This window comes from Parasteatoda tepidariorum, chromosome 1 (genome assembly GCF_982258835.1).
Source record: "Parasteatoda tepidariorum strain Cologne lab strain chromosome 1, Ptep-v5.0, whole genome shotgun sequence".
Lineage (NCBI taxonomy): Eukaryota > Metazoa > Arthropoda > Arachnida > Araneae > Theridiidae > Parasteatoda > Parasteatoda tepidariorum.
Window position 1 is genome coordinate 4,409,799 of NC_141755.1, and position 19,945 is coordinate 4,429,743.

Below are 19,945 nucleotides of genomic sequence, written 5' to 3' on the forward strand. Positions count from 1 at the left end.
TGCTATACATCTATGTTTTGTTGGTTCATTAAATATACTTTTCACCATGATTCTTCATTGGGATATTTCGTCAAGGATGCACACAGTCTAACAACAATAAAATAAAACGCCGAAAAAAAAAAACCATAGAATTTTAAGACTTTTAAACCAGCAGTTCCAAATGGTGTTCAAAGTTCCTGCAAGAGTTCAACGAGTTAGGACTGAATTCACATAAAGGACTTCTTTTTTCTACAAATTTGTAATTATATAAAGTTCCAATCAATAACTCATCATTCATTCAATTATTGGTTAATATTTATCATTTATTTAATATTTTAGTTTGAATTAATAGTTCTAAAGTAAAATGCCAACAAAAAAGAAATTGTACATTTTTTTGATAATAGAAGGGATAATTTTTCAAAGAATGCATTGAATAAACTAAGAAAAGTACATGCATTCATATTGCATTAGTTGGCTGGGATAGCCTGGTTGGCAGGACCCACGTTTTTCAGAACGGGAGTTTGAATCCAGCCGACTGAAGACGCCCTGTCTACTAAATGATGTCTGGTGCACGTTAAATCTGACAGAATAACAAAGTCCTCCATTTTTCCGCAACCAATCAGTACCTCTGGGGGTACTGAATTAGAGATGGATCGTTGTCTGGTTCAGGTCAAAATTACGATCTGCGGACGAATGAATGGATCTGACCTATAAAAGGGGGTGACAGAAGTCAAATTCTTGGCCATAGATGGCACCAATGGAACCTTCTTTGCCTTAGTGGCATCTGACGACAACAACATTGCATTAGTACTTTCCAAACAAACAACTAAATTGTTAATAAAGAAATGCTTCCCTAAAAACCATTTTTCAATTTATTTCATTCATTTTCATTTAATGCTAATATACCAAATCAAATTCATAACAAGTCTAAACTCAGCTCCAGAACTGTGAATTCAACTGTCGGACATAAAACCTAATTTAAGATCATAAAAATAAATTAAGATGAAAAAAGGATGTTTTTCTTTTTATAAGTACTATTTTCAAAATAAAGCAGTTTTTTATGAGCAAATACGTTCAAAATGTCTTTATATACTTTAGTTATATCATCAGGGCTCCGTTAAAAGAATGATATTCAATTAGGGTTCCGTAGCCGAAATAAATTGGAAACGGCTGTCTTAAACAACTTCAATATCCACAGATCATTTTAGGTACAAAACAATTATTCATTCATAAACACTATAAAGTTACAATGCAATAAATAAATTTATATTTTGTAGTAGAATTGAAACTTTGACTTTTATATTGGGCACATAGGAATAAGAGGGAAATTTTTTTTGACAGAGCAATTTTTCTTTTTAAAAATATTTTTTGTTTCTACATATACAACATTTCACACGTTATGCAACATCTGTCAATTTTTATTAGATCAAAACACCAGATGTAAAACACACAAAATTTTTTTCCTAAGACTTGATTAATTCTTTTGTAATTAACAGGAATTGTAACAATACTTTAGCGTAAAAAAAAAATTAGCTCTTCTCACAGAGGGCATGTTTGAAAAAACGATTTTGTTGAAAAAAGGAATCTGAAGGAAGGAATTCCTACAGAATATTCTTAATCAGGAATATTAGGACAACTACAAGCCTTGTAACTGCATAAATTGACAGTACATCTTCACATAACAATTTATAAAAAATAGATATAACTTATTAAAAAGAATTTTTTTTTACTTATTGTTAAATGGTAAACTAAATATTTCTATTATTAAATGTTGCAAAATACAGTAATATCATGCAATAAATTTATAATAAAGGAGCAGCACTTTTTGTTTTAAACCTTTAATTTTGAATGATAATTAAAAACATAATAAAAGAGATCATATCTTATTGTCATAATGATCGTATCTGATCATATCTTATTGTCGTAATTTTTCTGAGAATGCATAAAACAGTAAGGTGACAAATATATTTTTGATGTATAAAAACATGAAAAAAATTGTAGAAAATACTTTTATTGGAAAACATATGTTTATGTAAACAATTACATTAAATAGTGAAAAAAATTACAGAACTAAATGGTTTTTATGCTTCAACTTCCATATCTTCATCATTTTGTTTTACAGTTGTTTCAACAACTTCTAACTCAACCGTTTGCGAAGATAATATTGGAGTAGTACCAGGAGGATAGCTATACTTTCCAAAACTGTAAAAGAAATTATTATAATTAATTTTTAAATGGCAAAAGTCTATTAAGAAATAAAGTAAAATGAGAATGAAAACCAAAACTCACATTTGTCCTTTCACGTTAGCAACTTTATAGGGACGGATGTAATCTACTCCATCACTTGTAATAACACACAGATCAACAATGCTACCTGATCCTAAATCATTAAAAATACCAGCAGCAATGGCATCATGAACCAACTCCTTCCCTTCTTCAAGCTGGAAAAAAAAAATTTGTGTGCATGTGAAAGAAGTGAAGACAACTATTACAATACAAACTTATATGATAATGAACAAGCACAGGCGAAATTTTAAGCTACAAAATCAGACACAGCAACGTACTGAACACAAAACGTTCTGAACCCCAAAAATATTGGGGATAGTTGCAATCATTGTTTGGTTAGGTGAGGGATCCAAAAATTGGGCCCCTTAATAATAGTTTTACTTTTTGCATATTTGTTATATATTGAGAACTTTAACTTTTTAAGTGAATTGAAAAGGAACCACACAGGAACTGTTTGACCGATTTCGCTCAAATGTTGCATTTTGCCATGTAAAAAAACAATCGTTAAAATGATGTAAAAAAATGTAAACTTCACTATTAAATTTTTTTTTTACTATTTTTAAAATAGTAAGTATTTTTAAAATGTCATTCTTTTGCATGGAATATTCTTTGGATAAACGAATTTTATGGTTGTGTGCAAAAAATTTTCCACTCACTTAAATTGTTCTTGAGATATGGCAAAATATGCAAAAGAAAAACTAGTATTAAGGAGTGCATATGTTGGATCGCTATCCCGACCAAACTAACTCGGAAAACCTAGCCAACTAAATACTGGAATTTATATCAATACAGTGACAAAAAGTTAGCATCTTATTTTTTTTAAACATCTACCAGGTTTCATTCGATTAGGTTATGCAAAATACAGAATCCTAAAACTAGGACGAACTGTTGTGGATGAAATTATTTCTTACCATGAGCTGGAAGCTCATACATTTTATGGTTGTAATCAACATTTTACAAAAATAGTATTAATGAAGTAAAAATATGTATAGCTTCAAAATAAAGCATATTTCATGAGTGATTACCAACAAATAAAACCCATTAAAGCAGACCTTGTTTGCAGAAGAAGGCCAAAGAAAAAAATTACGACATTGTTTTGGAACAATATACACATTCCAGACTATTTTTAATAAGAGCAACAAAAAAAAAAAAAAAAATAATAATAATAATAATTACCCTGCTGAAGTATACTAAAGACAAATTTAATTGCAAAAGAATGATAAAATATACTATTTTGTGTAGATCCAAATATTTTAATAGTTTCCAGTATAATTTTATTGATGGAGCACTGAATAAATAATTATTATTTGAGATCAATGCATGGAAAATTTGCATCAAAGAACAGGCACATAAAAAAAAAAATAATAACCAGCATCAATTAGTTAATATTTCCTCATAACAATATTTAAAAAAAAATTGTAATAAAGTTCAAGATTTCCCCAAACAAATTATTTGAAAGTAAGGTTTCAGTAACCTTTAAACAAAAACACAGTGAATACGTTGTTTAAAATTTTTTTCAGTAATTAACAGTAACATTAATTCAATGTTTGTAACAGTAATTTAATGGACGGTTTATATATTTACTATTTAAAAATTATATAATTACTGTAACGTTGATTGGAATCTTCATTTTCAAAGTAAGGATGAAGTGGCAATTCAATAATTAGGGTATAAATTCCCACACATGCGAAACAATGAATCATATACATGAATTATATATAGAACATGCTGTTAGTTGTTAATGCACAGTAGCCGTTTGTCCATTTCCTCGTTTTAGCCCAACTAAATTTGTAACTTATAATTGAGTACATGTATGGTTGTAATTTGTTCTGTTTTTTTCACCACCCAGCAATAGCAAATGCTGTCCAACAATTTGTATATAATGTCTCTAAGTTCGAATTATCAAAATTTACAATATTTATTAACATTACTAGCTAAAATTTAAAAAAAAAAAAAAAACTACTGTAACTAAAATACAAATCTTTCAATACTTCAAATTGATTATTTAAAAATCTGCATTCGTAGAAACTTGACTGTTTCAAACATTTAAAAAAAAATCAGGAGTGTTATTGCAAAAAGCTAAAAATCAAGACAAATTTCGAATCACGATCATCAGGACAATTACAAACCTTTCATTAAAGTGAGTGATAATATTGCTTGAGTTATAAATATGTTATAATAACTGTCACACTTAAAAATGACAAATGTAGCTTAAAGTTCTGAAATTTAAATTTCAGACGATATCACATTTAAGATTCACTTTCAAATTAAGTGCTTTTTACTCATAAATTATTTATCACTTATACTAAGATTTTAATCTAAAAGAAAATTATTTTCAAACTTTCCATAAACTATCAAGATCTACAGGGAATTAGAAATTATATATATATATATATATATATATATTATATATACACGGTTCCCACCTGCAATAAAAAATTAATTGAATGAAAATTGAATTTTAAATGAAAATGTAACATATTTCAAGGCAACTATGTTTGATTTGGATAACATTTGGTGTGAAGCCTCTATAAAAGGAAGAACAATAAAGTAGCATACTGCCATATCTGGTTTCCATCTAGTTTCAAAGACAGACATTGCAGCTAAGGATCCTGAACCTGTGCAGTCAAAGGGTGCCTTTTGATAAGATCCATGAGGATGGATAGAATAGATACTAGGACCACTTTCGTCCACTCCTCCAAGAATTAAGGCAGCACCAACATGACCTTGATATCTAACAAAAGAAACAAGCTTCAACATTTTAATGCATATTATTATTACAATTTAAAACACTAGAGTAAGTCTGATATACAAACTATAGAGAGTTTCTCTCACTGTTCAAGTGAGTTATTCAATTTAAATTAAACAAGTAAATTAATTTGACACAACTTTTTCAGATAATCTAGAAATAAAGTAGCCTGATCATTTTCTTTCCTATGATTATTGTTAACATTTGGCACTTAATCCTCAAATTCATTTTAACTACATTATTTGCCAAAAAGTCTCGGCATTACGTAATTTCATTTTCCGCATACATAACTAATGCTTTGACTCTGACTAAAACTCACTCTCTCTTCGACCGTAACACTTGGGAATACATTCAGCTCTGATTAGTTTCTTTAAGAAATCATTGCTACAGCTCAGCTACTGCATTTTTTCTTTGTTTTTATTGTTCCATTTTTTTAAATTATTATTTGACATTTCTTCATTCACATTGGGTGGGTATTGAGAATCAATAGCATTTAAAACAAAAATTTTCCCACCTTTAAATAATCTACGTTTTTATTTTATCAAGTATATTCAAATTTAGTAGAGCTTCACCAGTTAATAATATTTCCTTCTAAAAATTTTATGTTAAAATATAATTGCACATCATTTTATTCTTGACATTTAACATATAGATGAATAATTCTTAACGAATGATACATTATCATACAAATTCAATTTTACAGCAAAACTCCGCACATCTAAATTACTACTTAAGCATATTACCAAAACTTTATTTGCTTGAAACTCTATAAATATACATATATAAATTAAAGAGTTTTAAGGTCAAAAAATAAACTGGAAAATAAAATAGCTTACACACTTAAGTCTGAAGAATATGACAATTACATGGCTAGGATACTACAACGAAATTCAAAAATATTTTCAATGATGTCATCAAACATTCACTTGCTTTTTAATAAGTTGTAATACAAATCCACATGATTTGCCATCTAGATCCAAAGTTAGTTAGACCTTTCAATTTTGCTACTTTGCAAAGCTCTGCTACACGATTTTCTACTAGGAATTCAGAAATTTTCCAATTCTGATAATGTGTCATTTATTCACAGATTTTTCAAATCAAGCAATCTGACAATCATGCTTTGGCTTGTTTCAGAACCCTACTTCACACAAAAGTAGGAATCTTACATTTAAAGTACACCATCCTCTATAACTAGTTATGGTAAAAAATTTATTAAAGGATTATTATTGTTCAACAGTACAGTTTCAACAATTTATTAAACTGTTTTCTTTTAAACAAGTTCAGTCACATAATAACTGTATGAATGCTATCTGTGCCAATGTTTTGTAGGTAAAAAATCATTTTAGGTTCTCTAGAATTTGAGTCCTGTTAGCACGTAATTTAATAAGAAAGTTTTGATTTTAACAATGGGTAATACAAATGAAGCGACTATATTTTTTATGCTAATACAAAGTTTGGTTTTAAAATACACTTCAGAAAAATCAAGGAGAACAATATTCTTACTTCAAAAATTATTTTAACTAACCAAAAGCACAAAAACATACTTAATAACTATAAAATTGACAGACTGACAATTCACAGAAAGCTGTACAACCATGTTTAATTAGAAGATAAAACTTTAAATACAACAAAAGAAAACTACACCCGACAAAACTAAACACAACTCTTCAAGAGAAGAACATAACACTGTCAAAAGCAATACATAACTAACTACAAAAACACAAACTTCCTTCTAGTTGAGACAAAACAAGGAGGAAAACACTGCCCATCTATTTGTTTACGTTTTCCGACAAACTTGATATTAAAATCGTATGAAAAAGAGCCACAGTAAAAGCGGATTCTGACACAGTTCTAAAAATTTAAAATGGCAAAAATCCACCTAACAAAAAGAATATAATTGGAGGAAGAATCCCACACAAAAGTCTCTTCAATGGGATTTAGAAAAAGTTTCAAAATAAGAATGTTAGATTGCAGAACTGAAAACTTGCCTGATTATAAGTTTTTGATGCACAGAAAAAGCCTAGTTTACTAATTTTTAGACAAGGAGAGATGACATGAAAAACCTGGAAATCTGGGGTACACCCGGAATAAAATCACCGTAGAATTGAATCATTCCAAATGAAAAACAATGCCAGAAATTAAAGTATTTTACTTTTCAAAAATTTATGGCGGCTTAAAATCAAAGACATCAGTATATTTTGAAACAGGATTATAGAACAAAATACTAACCTGAAAAGGTACTGATAGAGTAAACGATTAGCTACACACACAGGAACGACACGATCTGTTGCCAGTCGATGAAGCTCCAATTGAGATGCTATCATCTTAGTAACTTGTTCAGTATCAGCAGCTGTGCCAGCACCACAACAACTTGAAAAAAAAAAATTCTTAATTATTTGAAATTTAAGTGTTTGCGCAGTTTTCGAAATATTTTTTTCCAGAAAATACAACAGATTAACGTGTGATGTGATTAAAGATTAATATGTGATTCAAAACCTGCTTTGACAGATCAAAATATTATCTAAAAGGAGTAATTAAATGTTGAACTAACTCAAATCCCTAGGTTCGTGTCGACAAACAACTACATGACAGCAGATACTATTTTCCATTCATTTCTAAATAACAATAGTTTAGTCAAAAGTGTGGTTTCTATTTAATTTTGAGCCCTACCCATGAAAAAAATTATCAGCGTGCTCCCGGACTAGCATTCGATGTATAAAGATGGTGTGGTATACTGCTTTGGTTTTGCTCGTGATTTTGTCATAAAATAGCATGGTTCATTTCATAAATTCTTAATAACATAATTTTTCATTTTAACTCATATTATTATTCATTTTTGAAAAAAAATTATTGAAAAAAAAAATTAGAAAAAAAATATATATATATTGTCATGTGGGGCTACTTTGTGCAGGATTTCGCAGTTTTTGAACTTTGACATGTAAAAAAACCATGTTAATTCAAACTTTAGTAAAATTTATCGATATTATATTCATAACTAGACTCAGACGAGTGAATTTGATCAATATTGGCATTATTTGCATGTAATATTTGCAAATAATAAGTCAAAACATACCTTGCACAAAGTAGCCCCCAGGTAGGGCTACTTTGTGCAGCGATAGGAATTCAGTTTAATAATCATGTTTTCAGTAAAATATTGATATAAAATTGTTAAAAAAGTTAATTGTTGACATTTTTAATAAGAAAAACATCAAGATATGTAAAGATATTAGTTTGAAAATAATTTTCAGTGTTAAAAAAAACATTTTTTATAAAGAATTTTTTCTTAAAAAGAATGTTTATTTCAAAACATTTGAGTTTAAACAAAAGGAAACCATATACATTTTTGAACATTGAAATCGATGAAATTTCAAAAATAATAATTATTACATATTCATAAACATTTATAATATTGATAAATTTGAGAATAACATGCTTGAATGAACATGACAGAATTTGCTCTTCAGTTTCTGTCAAAATCACCTGATGTCCTATAAAATATATTTTTATGTGTTAAATCATTTGATAAATTCATTGAAAAATCTTTGTAGAAGAAAAATAATAGTTTACCATCGCGTTTCACGTGTTTCTTGTGAGTTTTATTAGAGATTGTATTTCTGTGGATTTTGTACTTCCGAGAAGCTTCTTCAATCGACATACCACCAGCAACTGCTTGCAAACATTGTTGCAGCTTTTCTAAAGTGTAATCACGGTAGTTTCTCGTTTCAGGTATCTTTTTTTACGCCTGACCATTTTTCTGTCGAAAAAAATGAATGAAACTTTGCACAAAATAGCCCCACATTGCATTTTTTTTCCATTTTCCGTTTATTTGTTATTAATTTTCAAAATTTTTAACGCTAACATGATATAATTGTTTATTAATATATAAATAAAAAATTTTGCACCTACGACAACTGTTTTATCAACGTCTTTGCATTTCACAGCTAAAGTTTCCACGCACACTTTTCAACGTCCGACGTTCTCGGAAAGTTGTTGACATTGGATAAACAAAACACACTCTGAGATTGTTTTAAAATTCGAAAAAATGTTTGCAGTAATAGAGGAGACTTCTATCTTCAAATTCCACACATTTTTAATGTGAAAAAAAAAACATAATACTGAATAGCAGCACTTGAAAAGTGCCAAATTCGAATTTGCACAAAGTAGCCCCACATGACGGTACATAAAGAAATAGACCAGTGAATATGAAACAGGGGTTTGCCCAGACATTTTGTGAAAGGTCCTGTTTTTGTAAAATTGTGAAAAAACTATTTTTAATTTGTGAATATAAAATAAGCGTCAAATCACATTCTTTCAACCAGGGTCCTGCTTTTGTGAATTTGTGCGAATAGGGTCCTGTTATTTAAAAAATTGCTAAAAACCTTTTCAAGAAGTTTTTAAATTGTAAATAGATTCAAGATTCTGCTCAAGAATTGCTGCTACTAAATTAGAAATACAACATACAAATATTTGGTATTTAGCCTATACTGCTCAACACAGAATATTCATTTTGGACGAATAATGGAAACAAAATCACTCACATTTTTAATAATTTCAATAGACATATTTTAAATAACACAACTTAGTAATGTATCACTTTTAATGTGTTACACATTAAGTAAACTTAAACAATTCTTAAATTTATAATAGTTTAATTAACACTAGAAAGACTGAAACTTAGTATCTATCTATATTGCCAAAAAGCAGTCAAAAAGACTTCCTTCAGACAACCTAGTGTTAAAAAAATTGTCCAAAATTTTTATTTACGTAACATTCAAGTAATTAATTTTATGAATAAATATAAATTGATCAATTATTTACAAAAAAAAAAGATTTAATATTAATAAGAATGTTTTTACAAATTTTATGACTTACTTATACATGAAAAATTCAGGACATTTAGGGTGACCCGGGGTAATTCACGATCACTCTGTTTCTGGGGTAAATAATGATCACCTAAGTTTTATTTTAAAAAAATTATTTTTTTTTTAAAATTTGAGACATGGACAAGGATGCTTGTACACTTTACTAAAGTATAACTACATTAACTTAATAATAATGTTTTGTTTAATCTAACAAAATAAGTATCTTTTAAACTGCTTTCTGTATTTTCCATTTCAAAGATGGGTTTCAAAATGTGCACATTTCTGCAAAGATCCCCCTCCTTCTCTTAATAATAAATATTTTGAGTCACTTTATATTTCTTTTATATAAAAGTAGTGTAAACTTTTGTTTAATTGTTTCACATCTACTGTAAACATTATAATTGATTATAGGAAACTATATCAAATGTTGCCCCCTACATATGGGGTAATTATTGATCACTGTGGTAATTCCTGATCATTGTCATTTCTTCTTATAAATAGTATATAAAATAGCTTATAAATAGCTAATTGTCTTTTCTTAAATAACAGTTCATATTTATTAAGTGGAACAACTATAAAATATATTTTAACAGTTATCACAAAATTTGTTTTTAACTGTATTCAAGACTGTATTCTGATTTGCACCATTTCTGGTTTGTCTTACCTTGCTTCTATCTTAATTTTATGTGTGTACATTGTTAGAATAATTTTTAGGTTTATAAATTAGCCTAGTATAAATATGGTGAGAAAATATAAGCCTAAAAAGGATACTAAGCTTCTAGAAAACAAAATTAGTGAATTTCTTTTAATGATTGAAAATTTCAGTGTGAGAGCTGTTGACATACCTTACTTAACTTTACACTTTCCCTTAATCAAGTTAAAAAATCCAGCAAAAGTAACCCATGTGGGAACTCTTATATTTCAGAAGAACATGAGAATGAGTTGGCTGATTGCCTAAAATGTATGGCACGATGCAAAGATTTTTGAAAATTTAAAGTGTTAATCGTTCTTTTTGCTTTTAAATAAATCGTTTTATTAGCTGCTTAAATATATCTTTTTGGTTTATTTGTTTGATCTTGATGTCTTATTTGTTAATTACCATTGTATAATTATTTTTAAACATCCCCTTTACAATAAAAACTGGTGATCAGTAATTACCCCAGAAGTGATCAGGAATTACCCCAGAAATGATCAAGACCTGGGGTAATTCCTGATCACTAAAAAATTAAAATCTTTTAAATTCTAATTAGATTTTCAAACCAAAGAACGTGGCATAGGACTCATCTCATATAGCCTCAAACTTCCAGTAAATATTAAAATTCTATTTTGAATAGTTTTTTCACAAAATAGATGTTTGCATTTTTTGATCAGGAATTATCCCAGGTCACCCTATTAAATTGATAAGTTTGCAATTACTCAAATTCCGAATTTATGTATCACCCAACAAGTTTATGATGTTGAGTTTTTAGTGTATATAGGCTTTGCAAGCAGCACTATAATCATTTATTCACAAAATACATAATAAAATCACACATGAAGTCACATTTCACTTAATCAACTTGAAATTCAGTCACTTTTACAGCTTACAGACTTTGGGCAAAAAAGATAAAAAAATCTTTTATGTGGTTCTCTTTTTATAAAAGAGAATCAATCAAAAAGTAAGCCAAGAAAACACGCAAACCTAATATGAAACTATATAGTATAAACATCACAAATACTTACTACATATTGGGAGCCATGTAGTGAATTTTCTCACAATTCTTATCAGCAACAATTGAGCCTGAAGTAGCTCGAGTATCAGCTCCAAGAATCACACCATCCTTAAAATATACATATATATGAAACAAAGGTAAAATGATGATGCATGCATATTATTTTCTTTCATAGTAATTCAAATGACAAGATTGAAAAACAATATTTATTACAGCAACAAATGCGTAATTTTGCATGGCACAATACAAAATCGGACAAATAATTCTCGAGAAATCAAAGTTTAAAAAAGTTGTATATTTAAAATTCAATTTCTCAGGAACAATTTGGCCGATTTTGTTCAAAGTGTGTATTTTCCAATGTAAAAATTATATAGGTACTGTAAAATGATGTAAAAAATTATATACATTAAAAAAAAATTTTCCAGACTACTATTAAATAAAATAATAAATATTTACTAAAATTTATTTTTTGCATGCAATTATATTCAGACAAATGAATTTAGACAAATGATAGGGACTAAAAATTGGCTTAAAATGTTCTCAGGAAATGGTGAAGTACATATACCCACAATGACAGTGCCAATTATTTACTAAGAATTTTCAAGATGCGTACTTCCCTTTTCAGATGATTGGGACTCCACAATAAAATGTAAAATTAACAATAAAGGGTCCAAACTTAGTATCGCTCTCCTGATTAAACTGTAGTGGTAGGGGCCATATTTCCTAGTCTCTGCTACCCTATATTTTAGGGACAGAAACCCGAAGCCGTTTAAAATAAAGGGTATGTTTATTGAGAAAAAGTAAATTTGTATCTAATTTCATAATTTAAAATATCATGTGCAATAATTTGCATATTCCAGGTCACCCTATTGAACCATTAAGATTGATTATTAGATCAAAAGTTATTCAAGATTGTCGGGGTTGTGCACTGTACATCTATGCCAACACTGTAAAGATTTCACTGTTCTTTGTCATTAATTTTCATGAGTTCATGACAGTGATTAACATTAGACATGATTATCATTAATATTTTTTCCATACTGAGGAATAAAGAAATTATTCATTAATATCAACTTATTTGGCTTGTAAAAGTTGATTTTCTTTCCAGCAGCTATTATCTAAACAAACCTTATTTTAAATTAACAGTGAAACATGAAATATATATTTACAATGTCAAATAAAAATTTACTATCAACAGAAACTTAATTAAAAATAGTTTATAAAAGAAGAAAATTTACCTTAAAGACCATGCCAACAATGGTTGTACCTGTTTTTTTAGCTTTTGGAACAGGATATCCTTTTGAAGTCATGTATGCATTTCTTCATTAGAAGAAAGAAAGAAAAAAAAAACAATTTTAAATATCATAATAACTATGTAACAAAAAAATAAGTAAACAACAGAGCATGACATATTTCAATATGTGAAAGAGTAATAAGCTAAAATCATAAACTAAGTTAAAATATTCTGATCACAAAGCTTGTCCAAGAATCTAATTATAAAACGTCTTGGCAATTCCATGCCTACATGTATTGTGGAAGTAGTGTTGCACATCGATTTGCTATAAGCCTTTTATATCAAATTGAAAAAGTTTTTTGCTGAATAACATAAAAGTATGACTAATTTTCTCTTTTGAGCAAAATAAATCTAGATAAATGGTGAAGTAATAATATGATCACTCTGATTACCTGAGAAGAACAAGAGACATTTACAAATAAGCATCATTGTCTAAACTAAATATTATGAAATCCAATTTTAAATTATTTAAAAAAAATAATAAAAAAAAAGGTAGGTCGACTTATTAAATAGCCATAAAAAAATTTACATATTTAATATTTATTATTTAAAAAACTTTGTGTACCCTTGTTGCAAAGATTTATTAAGAAATTTACAGAGCACATTATGAATATAAATAAGTTTATATCGGTATATTTATTTAACTTATTTAAAGCAAAAGTAATTTTTAGAATTACCAACAGATAGAAAAGTCAACTTTTTCTAGTTAATAAAAAATTCCATCTCGATTTTTAAGCTATTTCCAGGAATCATTAAAGTTATCGAATGTTTAAAATGTCGGTACGCATTTGTTTTCTCAAAAACTGCTTAAACAATAATGTTCAAATTTGTATACTTTACAATAAACAAAAAGCGATGAATTCATATCAAAAATGATTTTTGATACATAAATGAATTCAACAGTTGTGCAAATGTTTAGATTCAGAGTTTTGAGATATGAGAAACTATGTGAAAACATTAAGGGGTACAAATTTCCTACTGCTCTTTCTGACTAAATTTATTAAGGTCATAATTCCAAATTTGCAGCTATTCCCCACATTTAGAGGATCAGTAATCTGCATCTGTTAAAAAAAAAACATTACATTAATTTAGCAAAAGTTTTCAAGATTCTTAACTTAAAATATCGTCTACACTAAGTAATTAGTATATTTGGGGTGACTTCTTTAAACTATTAAAATTGAGTTCCAGTGTGCGAAGATACAATAGATAACTGAATTAAAAGTCATGTTATGTTTTGTTTTTGTGCACTGGGTTTATAAAACTTTTGTGTACCATATTTCATGAAATTGGTACTTTTAAATTTGATTAGGTGTCAAAAAGTGTCATGCCATAATAACATTGTATCAGAGCTCATTCTAGGCAGAAAAAAGGGCAGGGTGCAAAAGTTTAAAAAAAAGGGGCATTATTATTCTAAAAAGGCAATAATTTCTTTCTATGGGCTTTGCACGTTGTATTAAATAACATTGTCAATTAGTAAAAGAATTTATTTTTTAAACTTTACATAAAGTAGCAAAGCAATCATATTAATACCAATTTTTATTAATAAATTAACACATATATCGATTTTATGAGCTAATTAGCTTAGTAATTTATTTAAAATGCATGCATAGATTAATAAAGTACCTAATAAATGCATGTTATTGAGTGTCTGTAGTTATGATTTAATAATTAATATGATTAATAATAATTATGATTTAATGATAGTGGAAGTAACTGCAAACTTTCAAAGACAAGTGCAACAAGGGGGTGTGGTGGCTATTTTTTCTTTCCCATATAAATCTATGTATTGACAGCGATGACAAACTAATTAAAAAGAGTTAAAAATAACAAAAGTTTAAGAAATCCATTGTAAAGTTTGGGGAAAAAATAAAGAAGGGTTAAGGAAAGAAAGGGTAAAAAAAGGATATGGAGTCTATTACATCAGGGCACTAATTTACTTCAGGGGCAACAGGGTGGAATCTTTTGACTAAAAGGGCAGCAGGGTGCTGCACCATGTTTACCCTGCCTAGAATGAGCTCTGTGCAGTGTTCATTCTAGACCTTAAAAAGAGCAAGATGCTAGAAAGTGAAAAGGGCATTATTTTCCCCTAAAAAGGGTACCTATCACGAAAAAGGGCATTGTACACAAATATTTGCATAACTTTTCAGAGACCCAAAATATACAAAGTTTTTAATTTTATCTCCAGATAAAATTTAAATTAAAAAATAATTCTTCAGTTAAATTTGCACAGTCTATAAATTAGTTTTAAAATGAGCAAAATTCTCGAATTTCGAAAATGTTGCGTGTCGTAATAACATATTAAATATATCGGGATTTTAAAGAACAATATCAAAGTCAATGAAAAAATTATTAATACTTGCAGAAAAAGCGATCGAAAATTAATGTGTACTTAAGATGGATTTTAAAGAACAATATCAAAGTCAATGAAAAAATTATTAATACTTGCAGAAAAAGCGATCGAAAATTAATGTGTACTTAAGATGGAATCGTCGCGAATCAAGCACGTGAAAAATTTATTACCAAACCATGAAATTCGTTAGCCAAGACACATTAATTACATTGGAATCCAAAATTTCATGAGGAAATAATTAAGAAATGACGAACAGCTGCCGGAAAAGTGATTCATAAACAATGTGGATTGTCGGTAGAATAGATCTAAATTGAGAATGCCAAAAAGTGATTCAAACTAGTGATCCAAATCAAACCAGGTTGTTTTAATAACATTGTATAAAAATTATCAGATTAAGAAAAAATAAATAGAAATCACATATTCAGATTCATTGGGTATGCAGTGCAGGGTGGAATTTTTAATTCAAAAGACAAATGGGGCGCCCCGCAAATCCCGTCTAGAACGAACCCTGCATCGTGGCTCCAAATAAACAATTTTTTTGAAAAAACATGTAGAGGTTTTCCCAGGGAGTGACTACATGTTATATTCTTTAAGTTGGTGTTTTTTTCTAATTTCCTGTGCTAAAATTTGGAGGTTATTCTGCAGCAGATCAAGATATTGAAGCCCTCCCAGCATTTAAAATAATGACATAAAATTGTCAAGAGATGAAAGTTGTCGAGTTTGAGTTCAGTTTAAAAGGTAATCCATAATAAGAAAAAGGAAACTTTCAGTAAGCAAAAAAATTAACAGTTTAGCAAAATTATTATATAAGGTCAGGGTTGGCAGGTTTTTGACATGTGACAGTTTTTGACAGTTTAAACCATGGTTTAAACCGTCACGTCAAAAACCTCACTGACAAAAATGTCAAAAACCTATATTCATATGTGAAATTTAATTAATACATAAAATTTATATATTTTTTATAAAGGATAGTGTTTCTAAATATGTTCTAGAAAAAATAAATTTAAAATTTTGAAGAAACACTTATATTTTGAATAGTAACCAAAATCTTGTACTTTTGAAAGCTCACATCTTTTGTAATATTATGTATTCATTTTCATGTGTTGTTGAAAATCTGCAGTGATATTATTAAGAAATTTATTTATAACCAAATTTAGTGTATAGTATAGATTATACTAAAAATTAGACATTTTTGAAGATAAACATTAGCAGTTTTGTACATTAGACATCTTTTGAAGAAAAATCTTTTTAATATTCTTTTAAATCTTCTTAATAATCTTTTTAACATAAGACAATACAAATTTAAGTGCTTTCTGTTAAATACACAGAGGAGTTAGTGTTGATTTACAGTATATTCAGCCTATTCATTTACTATGCAGAAAATTTTGTTTATCCAAATACTTGTGAATTTCATTTTGCTGAATACTATATACATAGTTTTGTTGAATATCTAAATATTCAGCTGTTGAATAATTACTTCCTGCTTTCAAGATATGCATTATTTGTATTCTTAATACAAGTGGGGGAAACAAATTAAGAGGTAAAAATTGTTTTAAAATGATAAGTGTAATAATTATAAATAAATATAATAAACAATATGAATTATATTTATCATTATTCCCAAATATAACTACTTTTAAATTCAAATTAACATACTGGATAATAAAGATATTCGGTAGAACATTAAAATTTTTTTTTCATACACTTGTATCAAGTTTGTATTTATACAACATAACTTGCAAGTTCCTTATAAATATTACTTATATGTTCCTTATATGTCAAAAATGCATAGTAATAAACTTTTAATTTCCTTAAGTATCAAAAAAAAAAATTTTTTTTTTCAAAATATAAATATTTAAAAAAATTTTGTTCAAAATTTTTCTGCACATGCATTTGAATATAAATTTCTGAGATTTTAAATCTGTTATTTTACCTTAATTTTAATTAAAAAATATTTTAAAACCTGCTGATTACCTATAGTATAATTAAATTTCAATATAATGCATGGCAACTGTTGGAAGTTTTGAAGTTTATATATTTTTTTGGCAAACTTTAGTTTTTGACGGTTTAAACCAGTATTATACCCTTGTCATGTCAAAAACCACTTTTTGACGTCAAAAACCCAACCCTGTATAAGGTATAAATTCAATTGAACCACGAGCTTAAAGCTTGCAAATTATGATTAATTATGCTTATCATACTTTCCATTTTCATCACAAACACTAATATACTGGGATGAGATTAGCCAAAACGCAAAAAAGCTGAATTTCCACGATGGTAAATTTTACGCAAGTGCAACCCTTTAATAATAAATTCCAGACAGTTTAAGGTAATAAATAATGTGTTGACATACAATTGTGTACTAATCTATTATTATAAAAATGATTACATTGATACTTAACATTTAGTGGGGAAAAAATTACCAATTGAAAAAATAAAGCTGGAAATTATATTTTTCCTCAGTTCACGTAAGAGACAATTACTACTTGAAAAACTACCTGGCTTAGCAAATTAAAACTACTGAGAATATTCATTTATTTCATTTCTTTTAATAAATACTGTTATGGGATTTATAGCAAATATATCAGTAATATTACTTTTTTAAATTATATTGGAGAAAAAAAACTTTAACAATGGACCGAATCATTATGTTCATATTATAATCTCATCTAACTACAACCCTCTGAAACATATCAATAACAGTGAAGTTGAAATATATAGTAACTCCTCAACATATAAAAATTGCTATTCTAGTTTGAAAAATTACATGACAATCAGCAATTGTTTAGATAATTGTTTTTTATTTGATTAGAATTTTGCATTTTATAGCATAAATAACAGCAATTAAAAATAAAATTTTGATGATGAGTTAATTAACTCTCCCCCCTCCCAAATTTTTTTTTAATTAAATCCCTTTTTAAGTTACTGCTTTTGTTTGCATTATCTTTTATCTTTGCTATATTTAGTCATTAGTCCATCTTTAAACATCTTGTGACAAATCCTATTTTTTTTCTTCTTTGCAAGCACAGAATGTAAGTTTTGAATATATTCCCTTCTAGTGTCTCTGATGTTTTAACACTTACATATACTAATAATCGCCGTTAGAAAAACAGTCACCTTTATAGTAACTAATTTAAAAAAAAGTTACTTCTTACAAGAATCGTGATAGTTGATCTTAAAATTGCGTGAATATGAATAACAATTATGGATTTTGAAATTACATGAATATGAAACTAGATATACGATTTTGAAAATGAGAAAATACAAACTGGGATATAGAATTTTTAAAAAGCGTAAATACAAATCCCGATTCATAATTTTTAGATCGCGTAAATACGAATCATGATGCGTAATTTTTAGATTGCATAAATAAGAATTATGATGAATAACTTTTAGAATGCGTGAATGTGAATTCCAATGCCTTATTTTAAAATCACGTATAAATATGAAAATCAATGTTTGATATTACAAACCGCATGAGCAAATCAACACACTGAATATTAAACTTGCGTGAATACGAATCGCTACATAGGTTTTTAAAAAGACGTAAAAACGAATCACAATATCGGATTTTTAAATCTCGTAAATAATAATCGCAACGTACAATATTCGAATCGCGTGAATACGAATCGCAACACGCAAATATGAAAAGCTATGTTTGATATTAAAATCGTGTGAATAAGAATCGAGATATTAGCATATTCCAGGCTTGGGACCTCTAAAAGGCTTGTCAGAAGCAGCGTCGTTTGAACAACGAAAATCGGATCTATCTGGAGGGCGGGTAAAAAATTCAGAAAATCTTATCTGCTGTGTGTAAAAGGGCAGAAAATAGGTAAAATAAGTAAAAATGAGAAAGGATTGGTAGCTATGTAGCTTGAATTTTCTGTTTCTTTTTGTAAATCAGTGAATTTTCTGAAAAAGCGGAATACTTAAAAAAATGAAATCTTTAGAACATCTGAATTTTTGATAAAAAAGCTGAAATTTAAGAGATAAAAGTGAAAAAAGCGGAAATCCGCTAAAAAGCGGAAAAATCTCATCCCTGAATATATCTTTAAAAAAAAAAAATGGAAGAAAGAAAACGTAACAACGAGATATATAAGCCTACCAGAAAAAACAATGAAAGAATACTTATATTTTTAATCAAAGTAAACGCAACCTACTAAATCTAATGTTTCATTTTATTCAAATAACAATAAGTTAGTAATTCGCCATAACGCATCATACCATATAATTAAACATACATTTTTAATGAAACTATAACGAAAAAAAAAAAAAAGAAATTATAATCTGAAAAAAACCAGCGTAGCTGTATTGAAAATAGTTGTTTGCGTTAAAATAATAAAAATAATTTTTCATAAGGCATAACTATTGGTGATGGTCCTTTATACCAATGGCTCTCAATGGGATCATTTCTTCAAGAATTGAAATTTTTTCTATTTGTACCATCGATTGAGAATGATAGTTTAAATACTTACCTTAAACAGTTATTAAATTTGAATCCAGGAGTCGGCAAACTTGTAACACAATCGGTAGCCATGATGACAAACTATCCAGCGAAGATGACAATAACTTTTTCTATTTTTTAGAAACTAAATGAAAGTAGAAGTCTTTGCTAGTTGCAAGCGATTTGTTCATTCATGGATTTGCCACAAATGATGAAAATATAAGGGTCAATCTCACTAGACGTAATTAACGCACCTCCAACGCAAACCC

General features: G+C 28.1%; 1 protein-coding gene across 1 annotated transcript; it reads right to left on the reverse strand.

The window, feature by feature from the left end:
* Positions 1–1,974: 1,974 nt before the first annotated feature.
* Positions 1,975–19,907, reverse strand: Prosbeta2 (Proteasome beta2 subunit). Its single transcript, XM_043041942.3, has 7 exons — positions 19,708–19,907; positions 12,827–12,908; positions 11,599–11,696; positions 7,244–7,384; positions 4,825–4,999; positions 2,269–2,420; positions 1,975–2,181 (listed from the first exon to the last, which is right to left on the reverse strand). The coding sequence occupies exons 1-7, from the start codon at positions 19,767–19,769 to the stop codon at positions 2,061–2,063; spliced, it is 831 nt and encodes a 276-aa protein (XP_042897876.2). The 5' UTR covers positions 19,770–19,907; the 3' UTR covers positions 1,975–2,060.
* Positions 19,908–19,945: the final 38 nt, after the last annotated feature.

What these genes read in the sequence shown, in the direction of transcription:
- Prosbeta2 (XM_043041942.3), bottom strand. Translation starts at nt 19,769, where the DNA reads ATGGCTACCGATTGTGTTACAAGTTTGCCGACTCCTGGATTCAAATTT. An exon ending in CTCTATCAGTACCTTTTCAG is followed by an intron (nt 5,000 to 7,243) that starts GTTAGTATTTTG and finishes TTCTTTTGTTAG; the next exon opens with ATATCAAGGTCATGTTGGTG. An exon ending in GATGGAAACCAGATATGGCA is followed by an intron (nt 2,421 to 4,824) that starts GTATGCTACTTT and finishes TTTTTTTTCCAG; the next exon opens with CTTGAAGAAGGGAAGGAGTT.